Source organism: Hypanus sabinus, chromosome 6 (genome assembly GCF_030144855.1).
Source record: "Hypanus sabinus isolate sHypSab1 chromosome 6, sHypSab1.hap1, whole genome shotgun sequence".
Taxonomy (NCBI): domain Eukaryota; kingdom Metazoa; phylum Chordata; class Chondrichthyes; order Myliobatiformes; family Dasyatidae; genus Hypanus; species Hypanus sabinus.
Genome location: NC_082711.1, coordinates 116,950,603 through 116,977,588, shown reverse-complemented (window position 1 = coordinate 116,977,588; position 26,986 = coordinate 116,950,603). Strand labels below are relative to the sequence as shown.

At 43.3% G+C, this 26,986-nt stretch overlaps 1 protein-coding gene across 5 annotated transcripts in view; it reads left to right on the top strand.

The window, feature by feature from the left end:
* The window catches only part of klhl12 (kelch-like family member 12), a 104,449-nt gene that overhangs the window by 65,268 nt on the left and 12,195 nt on the right, over positions 1-26,986 (top strand). For all 5 annotated transcript variants that reach the window (XM_059972816.1, XM_059972813.1, XM_059972815.1 and 2 more), the window contains 4 exons: positions 18,232-18,338; positions 20,364-20,559; positions 21,497-21,655; positions 26,733-26,831. In XM_059972816.1, the coding sequence (XP_059828799.1) occupies positions 18,232-18,338; positions 20,364-20,559; positions 21,497-21,655; positions 26,733-26,831 (561 nt within the window). The remainder of the gene's footprint in view (positions 1-18,231; positions 18,339-20,363; positions 20,560-21,496; positions 21,656-26,732; positions 26,832-26,986) is intronic.

Here is a 26,986-nt window from a genome sequence, read left to right as displayed (position 1 = left end):
AACAGATTAGTCAAGCATGATTTGGTAAATCCATTCTAGCTTGGCCCAGTCCTATCAGTGTCCTCTACCAATGTGATACCATCACAGAACTACCAGATAACTTGGCAATCAAGATCTTGGTAAACATTTATCATTTTAACATTATGAGTGTCAGCTCTCAGTAAAAGTCGATATTGAAGATGTAACTCACCGCTGTCTCTGGTGCACCACATGACCTTTAGTAGAGGGAAAAGGTCTCTGAAAACAGATACCAGTCTGATAAGGACTTAGGTTCAGATTACCTTTTGAGTGCAAAATCTTACATCCAGATCAGTTCAATAGATGAGATGACACTCTCTGCTTTCTTGGTTGTTGATACAAGTTCCTAATGGGTACACAACTGAGGTTCTCAAAGCTACTGAACTTACGGATTGTTCTTAAACTGTGAAGATAAAATGAATCATGGAAAATTGAAATATCACAGTGTTTATTTTATGTTTCACATTAATACCTGGTTGTAAGGAGAATGTTTGGAAAGCTTTTCATCATTATCTAATTTATGCTGTACTATTTAGTTCCTACTCACAACAGATGATAGGTTTGGTCTTTTCTAGTTATCGTTGAGTGCAGTACAAGGATATGAAAAGCTGTTCAACAAAAAAGCACTTTGATTGCATGGTCAACTTTTTCATCTGTGGAAATAATTTACAAAGTCTCACTTTGCCTATTGTTATTCCCTGGGTCCCCTCCTCCTCCCCTTTCTCCAATGGCCCACTCTCCTCTCCTCTCCTATCAGATTCCTTCCTCTCCAACTCTTTACTGTTCCAACCCATGTGGCATCACTTAGCACCTTCTATCTATCCTCCTTGCGCTCTCCCCTCCTTTTTATTCTGGCGTCATTCCATAGATGCTACTTGACCTGCTGAGTTCCTCCAGCATTTTGTGTGTTGATTGAGTGCACTAGCTTGTGTTTTTCAGTAACATTTTTTGTTAAAAGTGACCACTATTTATTTAGTATGATGAGTTGCTCACATTTGGGATATTTGAGGCAATCAAAAGTATTTTGTATCTTAAAAGCCATCCCACAACGAGTTAAACTGTTGAGAAGCTTCTTACGCCAGTTTTTTTTATCTCAAGCTGTAGTTAGAAGGCCATGTTTTGAATTTGGGTTACTACTGGTGTGAGATCAGTCAGTTTGTACAGATTGACTACAGTCAGCTAATAACAATGTCCATAGCCATTGCTGGAAATGCTTGTTGAACTATGAGGGAGGGTCATTTGGGGTTTATGTTCCATTTCTATTCTTCAATTGGGAATTTAGGAATTATTATCAAGGAAAAACCCCAGATTTGTATGTGAAAAGAAAAAGTAAACAACAGAACAAGAACACATTTTTTTCAAACAACCACACATCTACATTATTTGGTTGTAAATTATTCAGGTGGAAAACAGGATGAAATCATTGATGATGTACAGTAGGTCCAAACCTTGGTGCCAAAAAACAATGACAGCTAGAGAAAGGACTAAAGTGAAAAGTAAACCATTTTTATGGTTATGAGAGACATTGAAATAAAAGGTGCATGTTAAAACAGAAAAATAGCAGAGTGCAAAACATTGATTTTGCAAATGCAAAAAGGCTTTGAGAAAGAACAGTATGACTAATAGTTTTTGTACAAATGAGAAGTGATGTTTTGCTTCATTGATGTAATAATGTGATTTGATTGCTTAATGAAATTATGTGATCACCACTGCCTTTGACACTCCAGATATGAAGATAAACAACTACAGCTGAGAGCTGTTGTGATTTGCAAATATTTAATGAGATTGTGTTGACAATTTAAGGGGAAACATTGAAACAGATGTCTGGTAAGGTCTAAGGTATTGTGAGAAAAATGAGCAAATCTGAAAGGATGAGGAGCTGTCTGCGGTGTTGAATGTCAGCGAAGAGGAGATGTTATTTCCAATCCATACTGACTGTGGTCTCCTGATGAGGAAGTCAAGGATTGATTTGTGGAGAGAGGTACAGAGGCCCGGGTTTCAAGCTTATTGATTAGTACTGAGGGGAGGGATGATGCTGTTGAATTCTGAGCTGTGATCAATAACCAGCACACAGCCGCTGTATTGCTGGTTTCCAGGTGGTCTAAGGCTGAGTAGAGAGACAAAGAAATTGCATCCACTTTAGACCCATAGTGATGGTAAGCAAGTTGCAGCCAGCTGAGGTCCTTGCTTGGGTAGGAGTGAATTTTACCCATGATCTACCTCTCGTAGCACTTTGTTACAGTGGGTGTGACTGTAACTGGGTGATACTCATTGAAGCAGCTTACCATGTTCTAGGGCATTGATATAATTGATGCCCTTTTGAAGCTGGTGGGAACCTCTGACTGCAGCAGTGAGAGATTGAAAATGATTTTGAATGCTCCCACCAGTTGCTTGGCACAGGCATTCAGTGTCCTACCAGTTACACTCTCAGGGCCTGATGCCTTGCGAGGGTTCACCCTCTTGAAGGATATTCTGACATCTACATCTGAGACAGATATCACAGGGTCACCAGCTGCTGCAGGGATTCACACCAGTATACTTTTATTCTTCTTTTTGAAGTATCATTAAAAACATTCAACTCATCAGTGAATGAAGCATTTATGATGTTAACTTGCACTGCCATATCTGATGTGCATCTGATTCCCTTTCTAACTTCACTTGGAATTGCTTTTTGCTCTTAAAATAGCCTTCTGTAGATCATACCTGGACATCTTGTAGAGTTCTGGAACACCAGTCTTGAACGCCACATATCTAGCCCTCAGCAGACTGCAAGTCTCATGGTTTAAACATAGCTTCTGGTTTATGTTTGTGCAGTATGTTCTCAAAGTCACACACTCATCCACGCAGATCTTGATGAAGTCAATGGCAACTGTAGCATATTCATTCAGATCCAAATATAAATTCCTGGATAATGTCCAAACCATCAACTCAAAGCAGTTCCTGTAAGTGCTCCTCTGCCTTCCTTCACTGTGGTCCTCCCCACTGGTGCCATGGTCCTCAGTCTTTGCATGTACGTTGGGAGTAGAAGTACAGCCAGGTGATCAGACTAGTTAAACTGTAGGCATGGTAAGCATACTTGATTAAGTTGGTTAGGCAGAGGCTTGCAGTGACTTCTCATGGCCCAAACAAAGGTGTTTGTCTTTTTTATGATCACAAGACATGGCTGGATACTAACACCAAGTAGTGCACGACTACCCCACTAGCGAGTTGCTCAGGAGTGATGGTGCTGGACTTGTTGCACACTGTGTTGCCACCCAAGGAAGAACGCATCAGAGGTGGTGTTTAGTCCAACAGACGGTGGAAATGATTGGCTTGGATGTTTTTATTGTGATCACAAAGCCCTGTTGGACATTGATGTCTTCAGAGAGGGATCAGAAGTGGAGAGAGTGAGCAATTTCAAATTCCTGTGTGTAAGCATCTTTGAGGATCTATCCTGGATCCAACACATTGATGTAATTGCAAAGAAGGCACAACAGCAGCTATATTCAATTAGGAGTTTGAGGATGTCACCTAAGACACTCATAAATTTCTACAGGTGTACCATGGAGAACACTCTTAACTGGCTGCATCACTGTCTGGTATGGTGGGGGGAGGTGTATTGTAACTTATAGTTTTTAAAATTGGGTATTACAATGTACTGCTGTTGCAAATCAACAAATTTCACAACATAGGCCAATAATATTAAATCTGATTCTAAAGTTTGACAAAACTTGACCACTAGATGTGCCAGGTTGGGAAAGCAGGACTGAGGCAGAACCACCAGGTCTGTACACAATGTTGATTTAATCATGAAGAAAATGCCGCTGAACCTGATGCTACTGTCAAATCCCTGCGGTGGAAGATGAATCTGTGCTGGGGCTGAGCCATGTCTCTGTGAAGCAATGTACACTGCAGTCTTGCTCTGGCGTCTTCAATGTTATTTTCCAGAGACTACGTTGTCGTGGAAGATGATGAGGAGCAGGGCCTCAGGACCCCGCATTTCATTTTAACCCGCAGCACGGCGTGCCATCTGTGCTTTCTTAGAGGGAAACTGCTGTTGTGACCTGAGTCTGCAGTCCAGAATCTGCTGATTTTGCAATAGATTTCTTAAATGGCTTAAAACAATGTTTTTTACTAAAATACTCATGGCTGTGACTGTAGATTTCAGCTGCAGAGGTCCTAAACGTGAACATTTAGAGATTCCTTTTGAAGTTGCACATTAGGAGTCGCCACTTTTTTTTGCCATCTTGAATCTTCTGATGCCATCTTGGATTATCAATAGACAGTCTGTCTCCAGAGATGAGACAGAAAGATTGAGAAAGTGAGAGCTCCAAAACCTGGACCTCTGTACCTCCCTCTACAGAAGGATCCTTGACTTCCTCACTGGGAGCCATAGTCTGTGCTGATCAGAAAAAGCATCTCCTCCTTGCTGACTGTCAAAACTGGTGCACCTCAAAGGTGTGTGCTTAGCCTACTGCTCTACTCTTTCTACACCCACGATTGTGTGGCTAGGCACAGCTCAAATGGCATCTATAAATTTGCCAATGACACACTACTGTTGGCAGAATTTCAGATGGTGGCAAGGCATACAGGAGCAAGATTGATCAGCTGGTTGAGTGGTGTCATAGCAACTCAGCATCAGTAAGACCAAAGAATTGATTGTGCACTTCAGAAGGGGTAGTTGAGGAAACACAGATCAGTCCTCATCGAGGGATGAGCAGTGGAAAAGGTGAGCAGTTTCAAGTTCCTGGGTGTCAACATCTCTGAAGATCTATCCTGGTCCAACACAATAATGTAATTACAAAGAAGGCACAAGAGTTATATTTCCTTCGGACTTTGAGCCTCCATAGCATCCAGGACGTCTTCAAGGCGGCATCCATCATTAAAGACTCCCATTACCCAGTATCATGGGTACTCTTCTTATTGCTGCCATCAAGGAGGTGGTACAGGAGCCCGAAGACACATGCTCAGTGTTTCTACAAAACCTTCTTCTCTCCACCATCAGATTTCTGAATGGACAATGCACCCATGAACACTACCTCAGTATTTTCCCTTCCTTTTTGCACTAACATTTTTTTCTGTTATACATACTTATTGGGTGGCAGGATGGAGATACGTCGCTACCACGGGAGCAATTCCTTTCCTCTGCTAGCCTACAGGTCACCCTTGGTTGGGCAAGGTGTGGCACCTGCCTAGCCCCCCGATCAGGGTCATGTGAAGCCATGGGATGGATGGTCGTATGAGCAGCCGGTGCATATCACAAGTCCTGGTTATATGACCACTGACACTACACAGACAATCTCTGAAGAGTATTGATAATGGTTAGGATCACCCATCTTGTAAAGACACTGCCCGGAAGAAGGCAGTGGCAAACCACTTCTCCAGAAAAATTTGCCAAGAACAATCATGGTTAAGGAAAGACCATGCTTTCCCACATCATATGACATGGCAAATGAACGATGTACTTATTGAAATTTATAGGTTTTGATTTTATGTATTGAAATGTTACGGCTGCCACAGAACAACAAATTTCACGACATCTATCGATGATATTAAATCTGATTCCGAGGTGCCTCGGTGGACTGAGTGAATTTGATGGCAGGGTGGAAATTGCAGGCAATTCACAAACTCAGCATTGGTGCAGAAAGCAGCAGCAGTGCAGTGCAGAAGTAGATGTGTGTCATGGAGAGGTTCACTAGGCACGAGAGGGCTCAGTCAGGTATCAGGCATATGGAATTGACCTACTTGTTCACATCTGCTGTGTGGAGGACAACAGCTGGTGTACCATGAGAAAGAGAGTTGTCTCCTTCAACCTTGGAAGAAGTGGATGCAGAACAAAATAGTGAGTGTGTTGTCAGGCCTACCTGACTGCAGGAACTGATGAGAAACGTGGGAGGAGCTCAACTTCAGGTCCTCCCAGGAGTTTTTTTTTTTGGAGCCATTAGATGATTGATGCTGAGGCCATGCATCCTTCCTTGCAAGAACTTGACAACAATCAATTCAGGTGATAGTTGATGTGAAGACAAAAACTTGCTTTCTTGTAGTTCCACTTTGGCTGAGGGCTGGTTCCTGCAGAAGCAGTGAGAGGCCACCAGGGGGCAGCGGGATGCTCTCATTGTCCAGAGAAATAGACCAGATGCTTGACCTTACCAAACAGCAAGCTGCCGTGAATCTACAGTAGACTAGTTCTGAGTTTGTGATCCTCAAAGGGGGAACCGGTGCTCCAGTCTAAGCATCTGCTGTTCTTTGTGAGCAAGCTGCATGAGGAGAGTGATACCATGTGTGATCGATTTACTCCCCTACTCAGAGAAAAGGTATAAGTCAATTTCATTGTGAGAGGAGTCCTGCCTGGAATATCTGAAGACCAGGGCCTGGGGAGAGGAATGATGTCAGCAAGGTCTCGACACCCACGGTTTGAGGCTCATCCTCCGGGCAGGGAGAGAAAATGATGGTAGCAGGTGAGATTAGCAGTTCAGCTCTCACCACCTCATACAATGCTCTCACCCGTGTACCATAGCCTGCTATCCTAGACTGCTCATTCATTTGGCTGGAAGTCAGTCTATCCACAGGAAGAATTTTTCTGAGATTATCAAATGGCATATGTGCTAACTCAAAGGGAAAGTGTTCCAAGGGCTGGACTGCAGACTTGGAATGGCCACTGTCGCTAAGCACCAGGTTATTGAAACCCACCTACAATACAATTAAAAATGAACAGTGCAATCAGTTCAGCTTGGCAGGCAAATGTCATGTTCCGATTGCGTTTCAATTTGCTGATTGCATGAAATATTTTATAACAGTATTCAAATACATTCTCATTTAAAATTTGTAGAATTTTTCATGTGCAAAGGCGAGCCACACTGGCTGTGGCAGCTGCTGGCATTATTGCACAAGCTGTAGTGTCTCACCTACTGAAGTCCTGGGTGACATGTTTGAGGGAAACATTGCTAACAGACAGTGATGGATGTGTTATTTAAACAAAGATTTGTGACATTATTACAAAAAAAATGATATAGCTTATGTTATTTTGAGAATTATCTCTAACTTTGGGTTCTCAGTTGAATATCCCGTTAAGGTATAGATGATAGCAATCGCAAAGGGAGGGTTTCATACAAGAGGCTGAAAATGGTTGAATGCTAAGAGAAAACATCTGCCTATGCGTGGGATTGAAAACATTAGTGATCGCTTGAGCAGGGTAGCATGACGCCACAGTTATCACATCTTGTTGTGAACTTCTGCACTAGCATTCAGTTCTTCCCCTTTTTACATCTTGAAATAATCAGCTGTTCTTTTTTATTTTTTTATTTAATTTTTAAAATTTTTTTATCAGCTGTTCATTAGCTTCACTGACTTGCATTTAACAGCACTGAATGGATATGGCTTTATTAGTCTAGAAATGTCAGCAGCTCAGTGCATTTCCCTGTTGTTGCACTGATCAATATATTGGGATGTGTGTTTCCTTCAGCTTCAGTGTAGATATCCATTTTTGCTGACTATAGATTGAAGTGCAAATGATGTTAACAACCACAGAGTGGTACTCTTCTGCAATATTTAGTTGGAGATCAAAGAACTTTAAGTGCAAAGATGTTTAAGCTATTTAAGTAATTGGAGTATGCAAATCAGCATGTGAAGGGGAATCATGTATCACCTGGATTTCTGTGACTACATAATGGCGTACTGATTCTGGTAACATGGTGGCATGCTTGGTGTAATCATTTGTCCTTTACGTCCTTCTCATGATTGCAAGACGCTGCTGGATATTAACACCAAGTACTGCAGTTCTACCCCATTCGTGAGTTGCTGAATAGTGGTGGAGCTCAGCATGAGCTTGTTGCCTCCCATGTTGTTACCTGCTACAGCCCCCCCTAACCTCTGCTTCCCCCCCCCCCCCGGAAAAAAGGCGTTGGAGGCATTTCAGCAACGTTGCAGATTATTGTTTTGTACTTTTTTCTTGTAATCACAGTAGTTGTGCAGACCAAGCCATCATGCCACGGCAGCTGTCCAGTGGAGGAGAAGCTGGAAGCGATGAGGAGGGTGTAGAGGTGTGGTGGGCGCACTGGAGTCCAGGCTGGGCTGACCCCTCCCATCAGTGCTGCTCTCCAGTGTTTGCTCAGTTGAAGATTATCTGGATTTTGTTCATCGTGGCTACACTAACACAAGATGAGGAAGTGCTGTGTACTTGTTCTTGCATAAATGTGGCTCCCATGCACCATCAGTCTACAGACCATGCCACTCAGGGACTTGGGCTATATTATTTTTATGGTGACTGTATGTTTTTCTGCTATCATAACTATACATGCTGTGTTTGACTGTTGTTTGACACCTTGGCCCTAAAGGGATGCTGTTTTGTATGGCTGCATAATGGCAATTAAACTTGAACTTAACAAATGGATGTGAAAAACACACAAAATGCTGGAGGAACTTAGCAAGTCAGGCAGTGACTATGGAGGGGAATAAGCAGTCAGTGTTTCGGGTCGAGACCCTTCATCAGAACCTATGCAGGCTGAAGGATTTGTGAGAGTTCCCAGGACACGTACTGTCATTAAGTGAGTCAGTGTGGGTGGAAGATAGAAACAGGAGGGGTACAAACACTCTCTCCGGAATATTCTATAGACACTTTCCCCAACCCTCAATTGCAACAGAGACAACTGAGGAACAGATTGAGGGGCAGGTTTTAGAAAAGTGCAAAAATAACAGGGTTGTCATGGGTGACTTCAACTGCCCTAATATTAATTGAAACCTCCTTGGCGTAAAGGGCTTACATGGAAGGGTTCCTGTAGACAGGCCAACTAAAAGAGAGGCCACACTGGATGCAGTGCTAGGCAATCAAGCAGGTCAGGTGTCTGATCTCACGATGGCTGAGCATTTTGGAGACAGTAATGTTACGTACCCCATGACGGGTTAACAAGGACCAGCAGAAATGGACACACCTGGAGTCTGAGTCTTCCGTTATAAACTCTATTTTATTAGTAACTACGTGATAAAGTAATATAAAACAAGGTAAGGTAAACAGGTTAGCAGAGTATATGCATATAGAAGTGAGTAAATAAACTTGCCAGGCTTCTCCCAGCTCAGGTGATGAGATGATACAGTCTCACGGTGGCCGGGTAAGAAGTCAGTTCATTTCTGGAATTTAAATTGAGTAGAGTTAGAGAGAGAGAGGTGTTTTGTCTTCCCAGTGCCAATGCTGCCGAATCTTCCACGGCATCCTCCTGCTCCCGAAGGAGACCGTTTCTGTGGTGGAATTATCAACCCAGGCAAGGGTTAAACACACCGATAGCTCCCCACTGGTCACTCCTTTGTCCACACTGTGAGCAAAAACCCCACCTTTTGCCATGGGCACACTAAGCTCAACCAGTGCCAGTGTCTTCCTTGTGTCTGGCATGTCTCGTGTCTCTCTGATGTGTCTGATTACAAAGCCAGTTGACCTTGTATATATTCCACAGGTGCGGAACTCCAGCTGTCCATCATATAGTTCCACCTTGCCACTTCCATGGCAACTCACAGACTTTTTTTTTGTTGCTCTCTCTCTCTCTCCCTGAAGCAGCCCACACTGCCTGCTCTCTCTCTCTCTTTTTAAAGGAACAGTCCACTCTGGATAATCGGTTCTCATCACACCACCCTCCTTTTAAGAAACATTTTGATGAAGTAGCAAAATTTTTTGTCTTAACTATCGATTATACAGCTTAAAGCAATACATGTGTAATTATCAGGTAACATAGCAAAGCATATACAAACTTAAACTTAACAACTAGACAAACAGTCTGCTATAATATTGTCGGTACCTTTCACATGTTTTATTTCCATGTCATACTCTTGCAAGGTCAGACTCCAGTTAAGTAACCTTCTATTCTTATCCTTCATTTCCCTCAGAAACACCAATGGATTATGGTCCGTGTAAACCACAAGTGGATTCTGCACAGGACATATATAGACATTGAAATGTTGCAATGCTAAAATGAGTGCTAGCAACTCTTTTTCAACAGTGGAGTAATTTTTCTGATGCACATTAAATTTCTTTGAGAAATAAGCGACTGGATGTTCAGTTTCATCATCATCCTTTTGCAATAAAACTTTCATCATCATCCTTTTGCAATAAAACTGCCCCAGCAGCTTCATCACTAGTGTCAACCGCGATTGCAAATGGTTTATTGAAATCAGGTGCTTTGAGCACAGGATGATAACAGGATGGTTTTCAGGCGGTCAAATGGCTCTTGGCAAAGGTCAGTCCACACAAATCTTTCACTCTTCCCTAGGAGTTTAGTTAGGGGGAGAGCGACGTCTGTGAAGTTCTTACAAAACTTACGGTAATACCCAACCATTCCCAAAAACCTTCTTAACGCTGTGTTGCCTGTCGGAACGGGAATCTCAGCAATAGCCTGAACCTTGGCCTGCACAGGAGCCAGGTGGCCCTGGCCTACTACATAGCCAAGATATGTGACAGTGGTGTGGCCATATTCACTTTTTAGCAAAGTTTACACTGAGATTTCCCTTGGACAGCCTTTCAAACAGTTTCTCTACTGCTGAAACATGCTCTTCCCAGGTCTCATTCCATACAGCCAAGACATCAATATAAGCCCCTGTATTTTCTAAACCCTGAATCACTGAATTCATCATCCTTTGGAACATCCCTGGAGCATTTTTCATCCCAAAGGGTAAAACATTGAAGATAAAAGGTGGAGATACGGCCAGCAGGGAGGGATGCCCCAGTCTGCTACCTTCACCCTGCAGTGAAAAGACCTTTGATCTGAACAGGATTCAAAAGATTGAGTAGGTCACTTTCAGAGTGCTCTTACCCTGAGATGGAAGGTGGAGCATCAGATAGAGAATCGTTTGCTAGACATGAAAGGTTGTTCGTTAGAACCAGTCTTCCAATATTTGCAGCAAAGAACATGTAAGGAAACAGGGATCTGCAGTACCAACCAGGATTCGGAAGATTGAACAAGCTCTCAAGGAGAGCCCCAATAAGGACCTTCCTCAGTTGCCCAGCAGCTGCTATGGGAGGGAAAGACTAAGGAAAAAATCCTTTCCACCTAGTGTGTCAGAGGATTTGTCAGAGACTTTTCTACCTACCAGGTTACATCAGGATTTGGGTAGTAAGGGGGAGGAGAAAGGTTTGTCCTTGTCCAGGGATGAATTTATAGCGGAACAAAGCCGCGATTCTGAAATTGCTACATTAAAAGAGACAGCTCTCACAGGAGAGGAGGTTCAGAAAAAGTCAGTAGGATATTATCTGAAGGATGGGGTGTTAATGAGGAAGTGGAGATCACCTACTGAGCCTGCAAGTGAGGACGGCTATTGAACATCAAGTTGTGGTCCTGAAAGTTTACAGGGCCGAGATTTTAAACATGGCTCATAGTATGCCTTTAGGTGGACACTTTGGAATGGAAAAGAGGCTGAGACCCTGTCAGAGTCTGCTAGGTTAGCAGACGAGTATGCTTTAACCCACAAGGTAAAGTTTTTCCCGAGCAAAAACTACCAAAGGAGTAGCAGGGATAACAAAGATACCCCACAGTTTAAACCAGAGAGTAAGTTGGGAACTAGTGATAAGCGTAAGGAGGAAGGAAAGCAGTCAAAAGGGAAGTTTTCTAGTTTCACCTGTCACTATTGTAAGATGCCTGGTCATGTGGCAGCAAATTGTTTTGCTACAAAAAGGGAAAAAGGAAAGGAAAAGGTGCGACTGGTGGGGAGCTATTGGTGTGTCCCACCCTTGCCTGGGTTGATAACTCCACCACAGAAACGGTCTCCTTTTTGCGGACTTTAATAAGTTTCGGGAGCAGGAGGATGCCGCGGAAGGTTCGACGGCATCGGCACTGGGAAGACAAAACATCTCTCTCCCTCTCCCTCTCCCCCTCCCTCTCCCTCTCTCCTCCGCTCTCTCCCCCTCTCTCTCCTCTCTCCTCCCTCCCCAACTCTACTCAATACAATTTCCAGAACTGAACTGACTACTTACCAGACCGCCGTGAGACTGAATCATCTCATCACCTGAGCTGGGAGAAGCTTGGGAACTTTATTTACTCACTCATATATGCATATGCTCTGCTAACCTGTTTACCTTTTCTTGTTTTATATTACTTTATCATGTAGTTACTAATAAAATAGTGTTTATAATGGAAGACTCAGACTCCAGGTGTGTCCATTTCTGCTGGTCCTTTTTAACCTGTTGCAGGGAATGTAACCGTAACCAGAGCTCCCTTACCTTTGGAGGGGGATAAAAGCAGATGGATTGGGAAAGTATTTAATTGGGGGAGCAGGAATTATGATTCTATTAGGCAAGAATTTAGGAGCAAAAATTGGAAATGGATGTGCTCATGAAAATGCACAAAAGAAATGTCGAGATTGTTTGCATTGGGTTCTGGATGGGCTTGTCCCATTGAGACAGGGAAAGGATGGTAGAGTGGCTGGCAAGAGATGCATAACATCTAGTCAAGAGGAAGAAAGAAGCTTCCTTGAGGGATAGAAGCAAGGATCAGACAGAGCTCTAGAGGGTTCTGGCAAGGAAGAAGCTGAAGAAGACACACAAAATGCTGGAGGAACTCAGCAGGCCAGGCAGCATCTATTGAAAAAAGTACCGTTGATGTTTTGGGCCGAGACCCTTCGGCAGTACTGGAGGAAACAGTTGAGGAGTAGATTTGAAAGGTGGGGGGAGAGAAGAGGGAAACGCCAGGCAATAAGTGAGACTTGGAGGGGGAGGGGTAAAGCAAAGAACTAGGAAGCTGATTGGTGAATTCCAGTGTTGAAAGGGTTGGACAGAGTAAATGTGGAAAGGCTGTTTCCCTTGGTGGGTGAGTCCAGGACAAGAGGGCACAGTCTTAGAATTAGAGGGTACCCATTTAAAACAGAGATGACGAGAAACTTTTTTAGCCAGAGGGGCATGGATTTATGGAATTCGTTGCCACATACAGCTGTGGAGGCCCAATCATTGATGGTTTTTAAAGAGGAGATTGACAGCTATCTAATTAGTCAGGGTATAAAGGGATATGAGAAAAAAGCCAGAAATTGGAACTAGACGGGAGAATAGTTTAGCTCATGGTGGAGTGGCGGAGCAGACTCAATGGGCCGAATGGCCTACTTCTGCTCTTTTGTCCTGTGATCTTGTGAATGACACAGAAGGCCGTGGAAGAAGGAGAAAAGGGGAGCAGCATCAAAGGGAGGCAATGGGCAGGCAAGGAGATAACATGCATCAGGATGGAGGCTACCCAAATGGGATATAAGGTGTTGTTCCTCCAATCTAAGTGTGGCCTTATCTCAACAATGGAGGAAGCCATGGATGGACATTGGAATGGCAATGGGAAGTGTTCTGGTGGATGGAGTGTAGATGCTTGGCAAAGCGATCTCCCAATCAATGTTGGGTCTCACCAATATACAAGAGGTCACACTAGGGGCACTGAGGTGTTCTACGCATATGTGAAGATCAGAAGGATGACTAGAGCGAGGGTAGGACTGATCAGGGATAGAAGAGGAATGGTATGCATGCAGTCGGCTACCTGAGAGGTGGAGAAAGTCAGTGAATACTTTGCTTCAGTATTTACCAGTGAAAGGGGACCTTGATGTTTGTGAGCACGGTAGAAAACAGGCTATTAAGCTGGAACATGTTGACAAAGAAAGAATGTGTGCTGGAACTTTAGAAAAGGTTAGGATAGCTAAGTTCCCAGGGACATTCCTCAGGTTACTACAAGAAGTGAAGGAAGAGATTGCTGTGCTTTTGGTAATTACCTTTGTATCCTTACTGGCCACAGCAGTAGTACCAGAGGATTGGTTGGTGACAAATGTTATTCCTTTGTTCAAGAAATGGAGTAGGGATAACTCTGTGAATTATAGACTAGTGAGTCTTATTTCAGTAGTAGCCAAATTATTGGAGAAGCTCCTTAGAGACTAGATTTACAAGCATCTGGAGAAGATAATCAGCAGGCCTGATTGTATTTTTGAGGATCTGACAGATTACATTGATGAGGTTAGAGCAGAGGATGTGATATATATGGATCTTAGTAAGGTTCGCCATGATAAACTCGAATTTGTTTGCCCATACAAGGCAGAGGGTAGTGGTATTTATGAAGGTCGCAGAGGGTGGGGGTGCCGGGGTTGGTCCCTGAGGCACGTCACTGGCTTCCATGCAGAGTGTGCCCTGTCTGCGGCCATTCTTTGCCTTCTGTGGGTGGGTGGGTTGTGGATTCATATGGCGATGTCGCCTTGGCCCCGTACCTCCTTGCTTTTTCGGTGGGCCTGGCGTGGGGTGCCTTGCTGGCGTCCGTGTGCGCTGCATCTGCTGCTCTGTCTTCGTCAGTGTGTTTGGTTGCATCCTGGAGGGATTTGGTCGGGCTCATGGGATGGGACCTGCCTTTGGCGGGGCCGTGCTGACTATTCCTAGTGATGTTGTGCCTCTCCAAATGTTAATAAATCCTTCCTCTCAGGATCTTCTCCATTAACTTACCAACCACTGAAGTAAGACTCACTGGTCTATAATTTCCTGGGCTATTTCTTCTCCCTTTCTTGAAGAAGGGAACAACATCTGCAATCCTCCAATCCTCCGGAACCTCTCCAGTCCCCATTACTGATGCAAAAATCATTGCCGGAGGATTAGCAATCTCCTCACTCGCCTCCCACAGTAGCCTGCGGTACATCTCATCCAGTCCCAGTGACTTATCCAACTTGATGCTTTCCAAAAGTTCCAGCACATCCTCTTCCTTAATATCTACATTCTCAAGCTTTTCAGTCCGCTGTAAGTCATCCTGTAAGTCAAGCTGTAAGTCATCCCTATAATTGGCAAGATCCTTTTCCGTAGTGAATACTGAAGCAAAGTATTCATTAAGTGCCTCTGCTATTTCCTCCAGTTCCATACACACTTTTCCACTGTCACATTTGATAGGTCCTATACTCTCATGTCTTATCCTCTTGCTCTTCACATACTTGTAGAATGCCTTGGGGTTTTCCTTAATCCTGTCTGCCAAGGCCTTCTCATGGCCCCTTTTGGCCCTCCTAATTTCATTTTAAGCTCCTTCCTGTTAGCCTTATAATCTTCTAGCTCTCTATCATTACCCAGTTTTTTGAACCTTTCGTAAGCTTTTGTTTTCTACTTGACTGGATTTCCAACAGCTTTTGTACACCACGGTTCCTGTACCCTACCATCCTTTCCCTGTCCCATTGACACATATCTATGCAGAACTCCATGCAAATATCCCCTGAACATTTGCCACATTTTATCCCTACATTTCCCCGAGTACATCTGTTCCCAGTTTATGCTTCCAAGTTCCTGCCTGATAGCCTTATATTTCCCCTTACTCCAATTAAGCGTTTTCCTAACTTGTCTGTTCCTATCCCTCTCCAATGTTATGGTAAAGGAGATGTTGGGGTAAGTTTTTTATGCAGAGAGTGGTGAGTGCGTGGAATAGGCTGCCAGTAATGGTGGTGGAGGCAGATACAATAGGGTCTTTTAAGAGACTCCTGGATAAGTACATGGAGCTTAGAAAAATAAAGGGCTATGGGTAAGCCTAGGTAATTTCTAAAGTAAGTACATGTTCAGTGCAGCATTGTGGGCTGAAGGGCCTGTATTGTGCTGTAGGTTTTCTATGTTTCTATGTTAGATGGAGAGTATTTTAACTGGAGATTGGTGACCTGAGGTGTTCCATATTCACCTGTTTTAGGATCCCCACTTGTAATCTTTATAAATGGCTTGGATGAGGAAGTGGAGTGATGGGTTTTGTAAGTTTGCAGATGACACAAAGGTTGGTGGAGTTGTGGATACTTTAGAAGGTTGTTGCATGCTGCAATGGGCATTGATAGGATTGCAGAACTTGCTGAGAACTGGCAGATGAAGTTCAACCTGGAAAAGTGTGAAGTGATTCGCTTTGGAAGTTTGAATTTGAAGGCAGAATACCGTGTTAATAGCAGGATTCTTAGCGGTGTAGAGAAACGGAGGGATCTTGGGGTCCATGTCTTTAGCCCTAAAAGTTGCCTCACAAGTTAATAGGGTTGTTTAGAAGGCATATGGTGTGTTGGCCTTCATTAGTCATGGGTCTGAGTTCAAAAGCAATGAGGTAACATTGCAACTCTGGAAAACCCTGTTTAGACTGCACTTGGAATATTATGTTTAGTTCTAGTCACCTATAGGAAGGATGTGGAAGGTTCAGAGGAGATTTACCAGGATGCTGCCTGGATTAGAGAAATAGTCTTATGAGGATATGCTGGGGAGCTGGAGCTTTTCTGTCTGGAGCAAAGGAGGATGAGAGGTGACTTGATAGAGGTGTACATGATAAGGACTGTACATCAAGTGGATAGTCAGTCTCCGACAGTTTCCCAGGGTGGAAATGATTAATATGAAGGGGCATAAGTTTAAGGTGATTGGAGGAAAGTATAAGGGGGATGTCAGAGGTACATCTTACACAGAGTGGAAACAGTGGGGAATTCCCGACCAGGGGTGTTGGTAAAGGCAGATGCATTAAGGCATTTTAAGAAACTCTTAGATAGGCACATGGATGAAAGGAAATTGAAGGGACATGTGGGAAGGATGCAATAGATTGAAGTATATTAAAAGGTCATCCTGGGCCAAAGGCCTGTACTGTTATGTTCTATGTTAAAATTCTTCTCATGAACCACAACAATCTCGTCATGCAGGTAGTGAAAAAAATTTTTGCTCAATGGGTATTGCTAACTGCAAAAACTTGAAAAATTGCAGATGTAATTCCACTCTGTATGAAGATAGGGAAGCAATAGAGTCCATGATCAAGGGTGTGGTTCCAGGGTACTTGGAGGCATGTGATAAAATAGGCTGAAGTCAGCATGGTTTCCTTGAGAGGAAACCTTGCCTGACAAACCTATTGGAAGAAATAACAGGAAGGATAGATAAAGAAGAGTCAGTGGATATTGTTTACTTGGATTTTCAGAAGGCCTCCGACATGATTCCACTCATGAGGCTGCTAAACAAGATATTGCAGGAAAGATAGAAAATTAGCTGACTGGCAGAGGCAAAGAGTGGGAATAAAGGGAATTAAATTAAATTCTTACACCTCTTACTTTCCTGTTGAATATTCTATTTAACTATTTTCCCAACTGAAAATCTCAATGAAGGTAGCTCCCAAAAACTGTTCCGTGATGATCACCATCCAGAGCTTTGATCTCCAGATTTTGTTGATGTGGGTCGAAACCTTACCTGGTTTGTCGTCAAGTGACCATCTAACCTCGGGAAAACCCCAAGTCTACTTACAACCAGTAGAGATCTGGTGGGAAGAGCTGTTCCAATCCATGATTCTCGTCTTTTCTTGTTGCAGCTCCACCTGATCTTTTCAGCATAGAAGCTTAAATGTAAAATTTTTCAACGTAAAGGTTCGGTATAAGCCTTGTGCAAGTTGACTTATTGATTGAGATACTGTGTAGAACAGGCCCTTTTGGTCCTTTGAGCCACGCTGCCCAGCAAGCCTCCAATCTGATCCTAGCCTCATCATGAGACAATTTACAGTGACCAAATAAGCCCATCAACTTGATATGTCTTTGGACTGTGGGAGGAAACTGCAGCACCCAGGGGCAGCCCACAGGGTCACAAGGAGAACATATAAACTCCTTACAGGCAGTGGCAGGAATTGAACCTAGGTCTGTATTGTAAAGCGTTGTGCTAACCACTATGCTACTGTGCCACCCCATATGTTTTCCTATTATTCCCACGCTTCTCCAGTTGCCTACACTTGTTTTAAAAGTAAGAGAGTTTGAAGTCGTGATACAGGGTTTCAACCTCAGACATTGATAATTATTTTCCTCCCCCACAGATGCTGCTCATCCTGCTGAGTTCTTCCAGCAGGTAGTTTGTTTCTCCATATTCCAGCATCTGTAGTCTCCTTGTTTTTGGGGCCGTGGATGTGACTTTGTTCTATCAGCCAGGCTTAATTATTGTTGGACAATCACCTACAGTATATCTCCATTCCCAACAGGTATCTGTTAACATTATCAATTCCATTGCTTATCATACACTTCCCAAAGATAGCTGTCTTTCTCTTGCAAAGCAAACTTAGCGCATGTCTTCAACTAAAGAAACTATATAGCAAAAGAAGGCCAGCCCCTCATTTCTTTCTCTTGGGATTTCTGATTTCAGTTGCTTGGTCTCCACTGCAGAAGCTGGGAATTTTCTACAGTATATTAAACCCTGCTGAATATCACACAGGTTTGGGATACCCTCAAGTCATGAAAAAAAAATGCTAGATTATTCTCTTCATATATTTTTATTTTTGGAATGTATACTCATTTCTGCAGGAGCCAATGAAGTATTATTAGTGATCGGAGGGTTTGGAAGCCAGCAGTCTCCTATTGATGTGGTGGAGAAGTACAATCCAAAGTCTCAAGAGTGGAGTTTCCTGTCGGTGAGTAGTTCTTTCAAATTGTATCTTGCTGCAAATTATATGATGTGGATTTAAGCTGAGAGTCTGAGTGGGCTATAGAAGAAAATCATCTGACAGTATTTGAAAACACAGTACAGGACATTCAGCCCATAATCTTAGTACAGGGTCAGAATGGTACTGCAGCAGTTAGTGTAATCCTATCAATGTGCCAGAGACCCATGTTCAATTCCCACCACTGTAAGAAGTTTGTACGTTCACCCCATGAGTACATGGTTTCTCAGGGTACTCCGTTTTCCTCCCATGTCCCAAACTACTACGGGTTAGTAGGTTAATTGGGTGTAATTAGGCAGCATGGGCTCATTGGGCCAGAACGGCTTATTACCATGCTATAATATCTCTAAATAAATAACATTAAAAATCTAGCCCTTCCTTCCTACATAGCCTCCAGTCTTCAATCATTCATGTGCCTATCCTGGGTGGCGGGTTAAGGCACTCCTCCCCTCTGCTAGCGTGCAGGTCATCCTTGGGCAATGTGTAGCACCTGCTTATCTCCCCCGATCAGATGGTGGATGGTCGTATGAGCAGTTGTTGAATAGCCAGGCAGACACCTCTGAAGAGTATTGATAATGGCTTGGTCACCTGCCTTGTAAAGACACTGCTCAGAAGAAGGCAATGGCAAACCACTTCTGTAGAAAAATTTGCCAAGAACAATTATGGTTGTGGAAAGACCACGATCGACCATGTCACAGGACACGGCACATCATGAATGAATGAAATGTGCCTGTTGAAGAGTTTCTTAAATGTCCTTCATGTATCTGCCAGTACCAGCACTCACGGCAGAGCATCTCATGCATTCATCACTTACTGTATAAAAAAGCTTACCCTCTGATATCCCCCCATATTTTCCTCCAATCACTATGAAATTCTTATTAGTCATTTCTGACCTGGGAAAAACTCTCAGACAATCCACTTGATCTGTGTCTCTTATCTTGTATCAAGTGACATCTCATTCTCTTTCGCTCCAGAGAGAAAAGCCCTAGCTTGTTTAACCTATCGTCGTAAGACATGAGCTTCTTAGTAAATGTATATGGGACTTGTAATAGAATGTAAGAACTGGTATCCAGAAACTTGGATCATTGGTCAAAAGAGCCATGTCATGCTCTGAAATTTAAAGAAGATCTTGGTAACAGGAACAATTAATGGGAAAATACTGGATGGCTGTTAAAACCCACCAGTTCTTCATGGAACAACATACACTATCCTCACCCTTTTAGGCTTTAACGTGTCTTTAAACCAAGCCACCTTGCCTCAGTTCAGAAGCAATTAGGCATGGACAAAAAATGCCAGATTTTCAAGTGATGTCCACAAGAAAATATATTTTAATACATAATAAAAAACTGGCTAATATCCTCTAAGGAAGAAAATTTGCAGTTTTGAGCTGGTGCAGATTGTGTGCCATTCCAGTAGAAGATCAGTGTGATTAGCTCTTCAATCCATATTACTGCCCCATTCTCAGCCAACAAGCTTAATCTGTACTTTATTGTTCACAACCCTCCTTCTTTATTCATAAACAAGAGAAATTCTGCAGATGCTGGAGATCAAGCAATGCACACAGAATGCTGGAGGAGTTCAGCTTGCCAGGCAGCACGATGAAGGGTCTCAGCCTTAAATGTTGACTGTTTACTCTTTTCCATAGATGCTGCTTGGCCTGCCGAGTTCCTCCAGCATTTTGTGAGTGTTCCCTGCTTCTTTATTGTTCACTGAGATTTTGAGGAGCTGAAATTTAAGTTAGTTATTTTATGTGTCCATGCAAGTTCTTCACATTCAAGAGTAATGGTGCAGCAAATCTGAAACAAGCATGGAAATGCAGGGAGAATACAACAGTTCAGTCCAGATTTGGGCAGAGAATGGCCATTCAGACTTTTCACTGGAGACAACAGACGCAAGAAGGAAGGTTCCAACAGTTTCATTCACTGAGGCGTCCCAAGCCATCACACATTTCAGTATTTTGTTCAAGCTTCACATCATCTACTTGTTTTCCCACAGAGCATCACCAGGAAACGCAGATATGTGGCCACGGTGTCGTTGAATGATCGGATATATGTGATTGGTGGATATGATGGTCGATCTCGACTTAGCTCAGTAGAATGTCTGGACTACACATCTGATGAGGATGGAGTCTGGTACTCAGTTGCCCCAATGAATGTGCGCCGAGGCCTAGCAGGAGCCACAACACTCGGAGGTGAGGTTCGCTGTTGTCCTGGGATTTGTGATAAGTTGGCAGCGACAAAATCTTCAGCAGTTAAAGGGACCTACAGAACATGTACACAGAGTTTCTGAGAGAAGGTTCTGAGTTGGTCTATGGGATATTGGCTGCAATTAAATTTCACTGTCTAATGTTTGATTAAGCAGGCTGGGAAGAGAAGAATTTGATCTTGGTTGTGTTGTGTATGGGATGCTCATCCATTCTGACTGAGCCTGACATTAGAGCACGTTGTCATAGTATCCACAGTGTGGGAACATTGTGCTCGAGGCCATTCTAGTACAACTTCAATGAACTACTGAATCTGTTTAGGATTCTTTCCCTGATCCTATGGAGAGGAAAAAGTAAAATCATTCCTGTAGGTGAGCCTGGTTATGTGTAAATCAGATGATGAGCAGTCGGATAATTGAGTTGCTCCCTGTCCTGCTCAAGCTGTTACAGGATCTGATTGAGGAGGCACCAACAACCTTCACAAATTAGTTGTTTTGTTATCTGACCTCAGCTGTTCATCAATCTTCTTTGGTGTCAGTGATGTCCAATGAACTTTATTAATGTCAGACTGGAGAAACTCAGTGGGTTGAGCAGCATCTGTGGGCTGGGGGATGAAGGAATTGTCGGTGTTGAGGTTGAAACCTTTCCTTCTCATTCACTTTGGAGTTTTCCTCCTTTGCTGATGCAGGCTTTCGATCCAAAACGTCAACAGCTGCTGAGTTCCTCCAGCATGTTGTTAATTCTCATATTCCAGTATCTGCTGTCTGTTGTGTCTCCTTCTTAACATCAGGCCCAGTGCATAAAAAAATGTTCAGCAAAATCCTTCAAATATTGAAGTCCAAAGGTTGCCTGGTTTGACCCAGCCTCAGTACGTGTACCTCCTGCATTGTTAACTGTGGACTGCCTGATCTTTCTCTGTTTTCAGATATGATCTATGTAGCAGGTGGCTTTGATGGGAGCAGACGACACACTAGTATGGAGAGGTACGACCCAAACATTGATCAGTGGAGCATGCTGGGGGACATGCAGACAGCAAGAGAAGGGGCTGGTCTTGTTGTGGCGAATGGAATCATCTACTGTCTTGGTAGGTAGTTGCAGTGGGCTCTGTTTTCATTGGGTGTGGATTAATTACATTGTGGTACTTAGTAAAAGATAGTGAATTAAAGTGTTCTAATCAGCCATGTGTGATTGTCAAGGCTGAATCTTGCCAACTAACTCATTATTTGATGTCCTTAACCCAGTGTGCTGTGTAGGGGCTTCAGAGTATGGACGTTAGATTCCTCCTCCGTGTTAGATGGAGCAGACTATGAAAGCCAGCTAATGTCCTCCTACTTCTGCCCAAGATGATTCCAACTCCAGAGGGCAGATCTGTTCCATGGTGGCCCTATGCTCGAGTGAGCATGTGGAATAGTAATTTATTAAATGTGAAGTCTGGTAGGGTGGAAACTGAGAAAATTTAATGGTTGAAGGAAAGGAGTGAGAGCAGGGTTTATAGTCTGGTTGGAAAAAAGTGGATCTCAATACTCAATTGTTTTAAAATAGTCTGTAGGTTTAAGTTCTGAATTGGGACAAGGTGAATTTTAACAGTATTAGACAGAAGTTGCAAAGGTCGATTTGGGCTGTGTTGTTTGCCGCACAGAGATCCTTCACAACTGTGAGTTTTTAAAAGTGATAGCACAAGAGTTCAGGATCTACATGTTGTGTCAAAGTCAAAGGAGAAACAGTTGAGAGTTGGGAACCCTGGGTGCCAGGGTATATTGTAGCCATGTTCAGGAAGAAGGAGGAGGCTTGGGTCAGCTACAAGCAGCTTGCATCAAGTGAGTTATTGGAGATACAGAGGGGATGCTAGAGTAGGCTCAAGGAGGGCAAAGTGGAGCATAAGATGGCTTTCATAGAGAAAATTAAGGAGTATGCTAAGGAATATTTTAAGTAAAATAAGGGAAAAAGAGTGAAACCCACCTAGTTTCCTTGGCTGCGTGAGCCTAGGGAATAAACACCCCAGTCCCGCCAAAGCGGTGAGATTGGGACAGTCCTCCCACTCCAAACCCCGGTTTGTATGGATGCTGTGTAATATACAACCTTGTTACAACTCAGTGCCAAGAAATAACAGAGAGCACACTGCATACAATTAAAGGAATTATATTTATGAATCTTAACTTAACTAAAGGGTTAGTAAAAAAACAAAGAGGGCCCATTATAATTAAACAGTCAAATGTAGACAAGTTGGAGCTTAACTCTTCCAAAAGTCACATTCACTGATCCTCAGTTGACTGCAGCACCTTGCTCCATTGAATCCCCCACCGGGTCTAATCCTATGAGTGGTTCTCTCCAATGTCTCCCCACTTCATCTCCTGCCGAACAGAGGACCCCAGCTCACACCGGTGTTAGGCACGCAACAGAAAAACCGGCTTCCCTGGTTGGATGGCTCATGTTTCAAAGCACCCGTTATCTCTAACCATATGCTTCTACAGAAAGACCATTATGTTAGCAGCGAACCTTTCCCAGGGTTGTATGAGAGTCACCAGGGAGAGAACTTGCTGGAAAGGAATCTGATGGATAAGATATATTTAGAAAGGTAAGGATTGATTAGGGGTACCCAGTATTGCTTCATGCGTGGAAGATCTTGTCTTTTAAATTTGAGTTTTTTGACAAAGTGACGAAGAAGATTAATGAGGGGAGGGCAGTAGCCATAGTATAGATTTCACTAATGCTCCTGATAAGGTTCCATTCAGAAGGGTTAGATCAATGGTACCCAAGAGTGAGCTAGCAAACTGGATACAAAATTGGCTGGATGGGAAGAAAATAAGGTGAAAGGATGGTTCTCAGGCTGGAGTTATGCGACTAGTGATGTGTCTGAGGGGATGGTGTCATCTTTATTAACAAGAATATATGAGGAATCGTTTTAAGTTTGCAGTTTTCACTAAACTAGCTGCTGTTGTAGACAGTGAAGAGGAGTGGAAAGAATTGCAACAGGCTGGTGAATGGCAAATGGAATGTAATTTAAGTGTGCGAAGTACTATATTTTGGAAGGACAAGTCAAGGTAGAATTTTTCTAGTGAACAGAGGGTCGCTGGGTATGGTGGTGGAACAGAGGGATCTCAGAGTACAGGTGTACAGTTCCTTTAAAATGTGGTCATAGGTAGGGCAGTGAAGAAGGGTTTTTGGCATGCTGGCCTTCATCAGTTGAGGTTATATTGTGATTGCACAAGATATTGGTGAGAACAGATTTTGTGGTTAGTTTTGGTCACCCAGTTATTGGAAGGGTGTGGTTAAGATGGAAAGAGTGCAAAGCAGTTTTACAGGAATATTGCCAGGACTCAAAGGACTTGAGTTATAGGATGGGGTGAGGCAGTTCAGGGCTCTACACCTTGCAGTGTAGAAAACTGATTGGGTGACCTCATAGAGGTATATAAAATCATAAGGAATAAAGTAGGGGAGTAGTCCTTTTCCCAGGGCTGGGGAATTGAAAACTAGAGGACATAGTTTTAAGGTTAGAGGTGTGCACGGACAAGTTTGAGTTGAAGGGCCTTTTTCTATGTTATACAACTCTATTAAAAGAGAATGGAAATACAGATATGGTGAGGTAAGACAGGTAAATTGGAAAAATGGTGACCTAATGACATGCTAGAGTGTGGGAGAGGTTGCAAGTCTGTCTACATTGTGACGGGGAGGGGTGGAAGTGGTGAAAGTGAGGCAAAGATTGATTGAGGCCGGCACTTATCCTGAGGGACAGGCCAGTAAACATGTGAAACGCAGCAAATGTGAAATGAGGAGGAGGGTTTTGGGGCCAGTGGTAAGTGAAGGGGGAGGAAATTTAGAGAGGCAATGGTTGTTGAACCATTGCACCTGTCTGCTCACCTACTCAGCAAATGAAGTTGCAGAGCCATTGTTGAGATTTCAACTCATTCAAGCTACTTGTGTATTTCTTAGCACAAGCAAGAGAAAATTTGCAGTTGCTGGAAATCCGAGCAACACACACAAAATGCTGGAGGAACTCAGAAGGCCAGTCAGCATCTATGAAAAAAAGTACTGTCAATGTTTTGGGCCGAAACCCTTCGGCAGGACTGGAGAAAAAAAGATGAGGAGTAGATTTGAAAGGTGGGGGAGGGGAGACAGAAACATCAGGTGATAGGGGAAAGCAAAGAGCTGGGAAATTGATTGGTGAAAGAGACAGGTCGTCATGGAAGAAAGAAAATGGGGGGAGGAGCATTAGAGGGAAGGGATGGGCAGGCAACATGAAAGAGGGTCAAGGGGATGGGAAATGGTGAAGAGGGGGCATTATTTGATGTTTGAGAAATCAGTGTTCATGCCATCAGGTTGGAGACTACCCAAGCAGAATATAAAGTGTTCCTTCCTCCAAACTAAGTGTGGCATCATCAGACAGTGGTGAGGCCATGGATGGACATATCAGAACGGGAATGGGAAGTGGAATTAAAATGGGTGGCCACTGGGAGGTCCCACTTATTCTGGCAGGCGGAGCTTGGATGCTTGGCGAAGCGATCTCCCAATCTACGTCGGTCTCACCAATATACAAGGGGCCACACCGGGAGCATCAAACACAGTAGATGACCCCAACAGACTCACGGGTGAAGTGTCGCCTCACCTGGAAGGACTGTTTGGGGTCCTGAATGGTAGTGAGGGAGGTGGTGTAGGGGCAGGCATAGCACTTATTCCACTTGCAAAGATAAGTGCCAGGAGGGAGATCAGTGGGGAGAGACGAATGGACAAGGAAGTCGCCTAGGGAGCCTCTACAGAAAGCAGAAAGTGGTGGTGGGGGGGGGTGGGGGAATGTGGAGTTGGCAGAAGTTTTGGAGAATTTTGTGCTGGATGTGGAGGCTGTTCAGGTGGTAGGTGAGGACAAAAGGAACTCTATCCGTGGTAAGGTGGCGGGTGGTTGGGGTAAGAGCAAGAACTAATTCAGGTCTTCTTAGTTCATCCTTCTGAGGATCCTGGTATCTCTTTATTGGTGCATCTGATCATTACCATTTTCACACTAATTGACAAGTTTTCCATTTTCTGAACAATTTGATTGCTTCCTATTTGAAGTAATCATCAGTAAATGCCATGTGTTATTCCTCTGTCTTAAATCCAAATGTAGCCTCAGAGTTAGAATCTAACCTCAGTCTACAGTGTCTGTGATCCGTTTTCAATCCTTTTTATACTTTTATCCTAGTTTTTGATAAAAATGATGAACTCTTGAGTTCCAATTAAAGACCTTCAACTACGCACCTTTCAGAGCAAAAAGATGTGAGGTGTATTTAGCTTTACTACCAAGCAGCACTTACTCACTCATTGCTGCTGACTTTTGGTGTCATCAGGGCCACTTGACTGTAGACTTTGCCATTCAACACGATTACCACTTTGGTTAAGAAGCTCAGCTAGGCCAGCCACTCAAATATTGCAGCTGCAGGAGCAGAACAGATTGGGAAATCTATGCAAGTGATCTGTCTGACCTTGTCAGCTTTTTCACTGTTCGTGCAGGCAGGTCAGAATACCTACTGCTTTCTTGATTTTCCAGTAACACATGACACTTTTGGTTTCAGTTGCAGCTAAGTTAACCACACTAAGCAGTCATTCTCTCCACCAGGGCACTCCAGCTGCATTGAGTACTATCTACAAAATGCACTCCAGTTTCTTTGCAGGACTGCTTTACCTAAGCTGTTACCTCTATGAGCAAGGATAAAAGCAGAAGGTCTATAGTATTGGAGCACTCCCCAGCAGGTCACCATTCCGACGGGGTGACATACTGTAGTTCTTTCTAAGTCAAGAGTTTGAAATCTTCTGTCTCCTAGGGAGCTTGCTATCACCTTCTTGGGTAATTAGGGATGGACTTTGCCAGTAATGCCCTCAATTTGTAGAAACAAAATGCACTCTACAAAAGGCTCTCTACATTCAACTTGAATTGTGAATTCACAAGAAGCTCTGACAAGGTTGTCAGACAGCATCTCTCCTTAAACCTTGATTCCAGTTATATTATTCTGCTTTTAGTTTTCTCACACCTGGATTTATGCATGCCTGTAAAATGGCTAGGTTCATGTTTCATTTAAATGCTAATTTTACGGCTGCTTTTCCTCCATTCCATTAACTGCTGTAGTTCCAAATGATTTTGTAATTTCTTGGAGATATGGTCAATATATCAAGCCTTGTTGGTTTTGTTCTAGGAGGATATGATGGGATTAACATTCTGAGCTCTGTGGAGAGATATGACCCACACACTGGACACTGGACACATGTCACACCAATGGCTACCAAGCGCTCAGGTTGGTCAGAATGTGCAGGTGAACTGAATTCTTAAACGTTTCTTCTTGAGGACCTCTTCACAAGAATTTTACATCTTGTTATTATCCTCAGTGACAGTAAATATTCAGTGATTGGTTACAAAGATATGGGCCTTGGATCTGGTCAGCACTTAAAA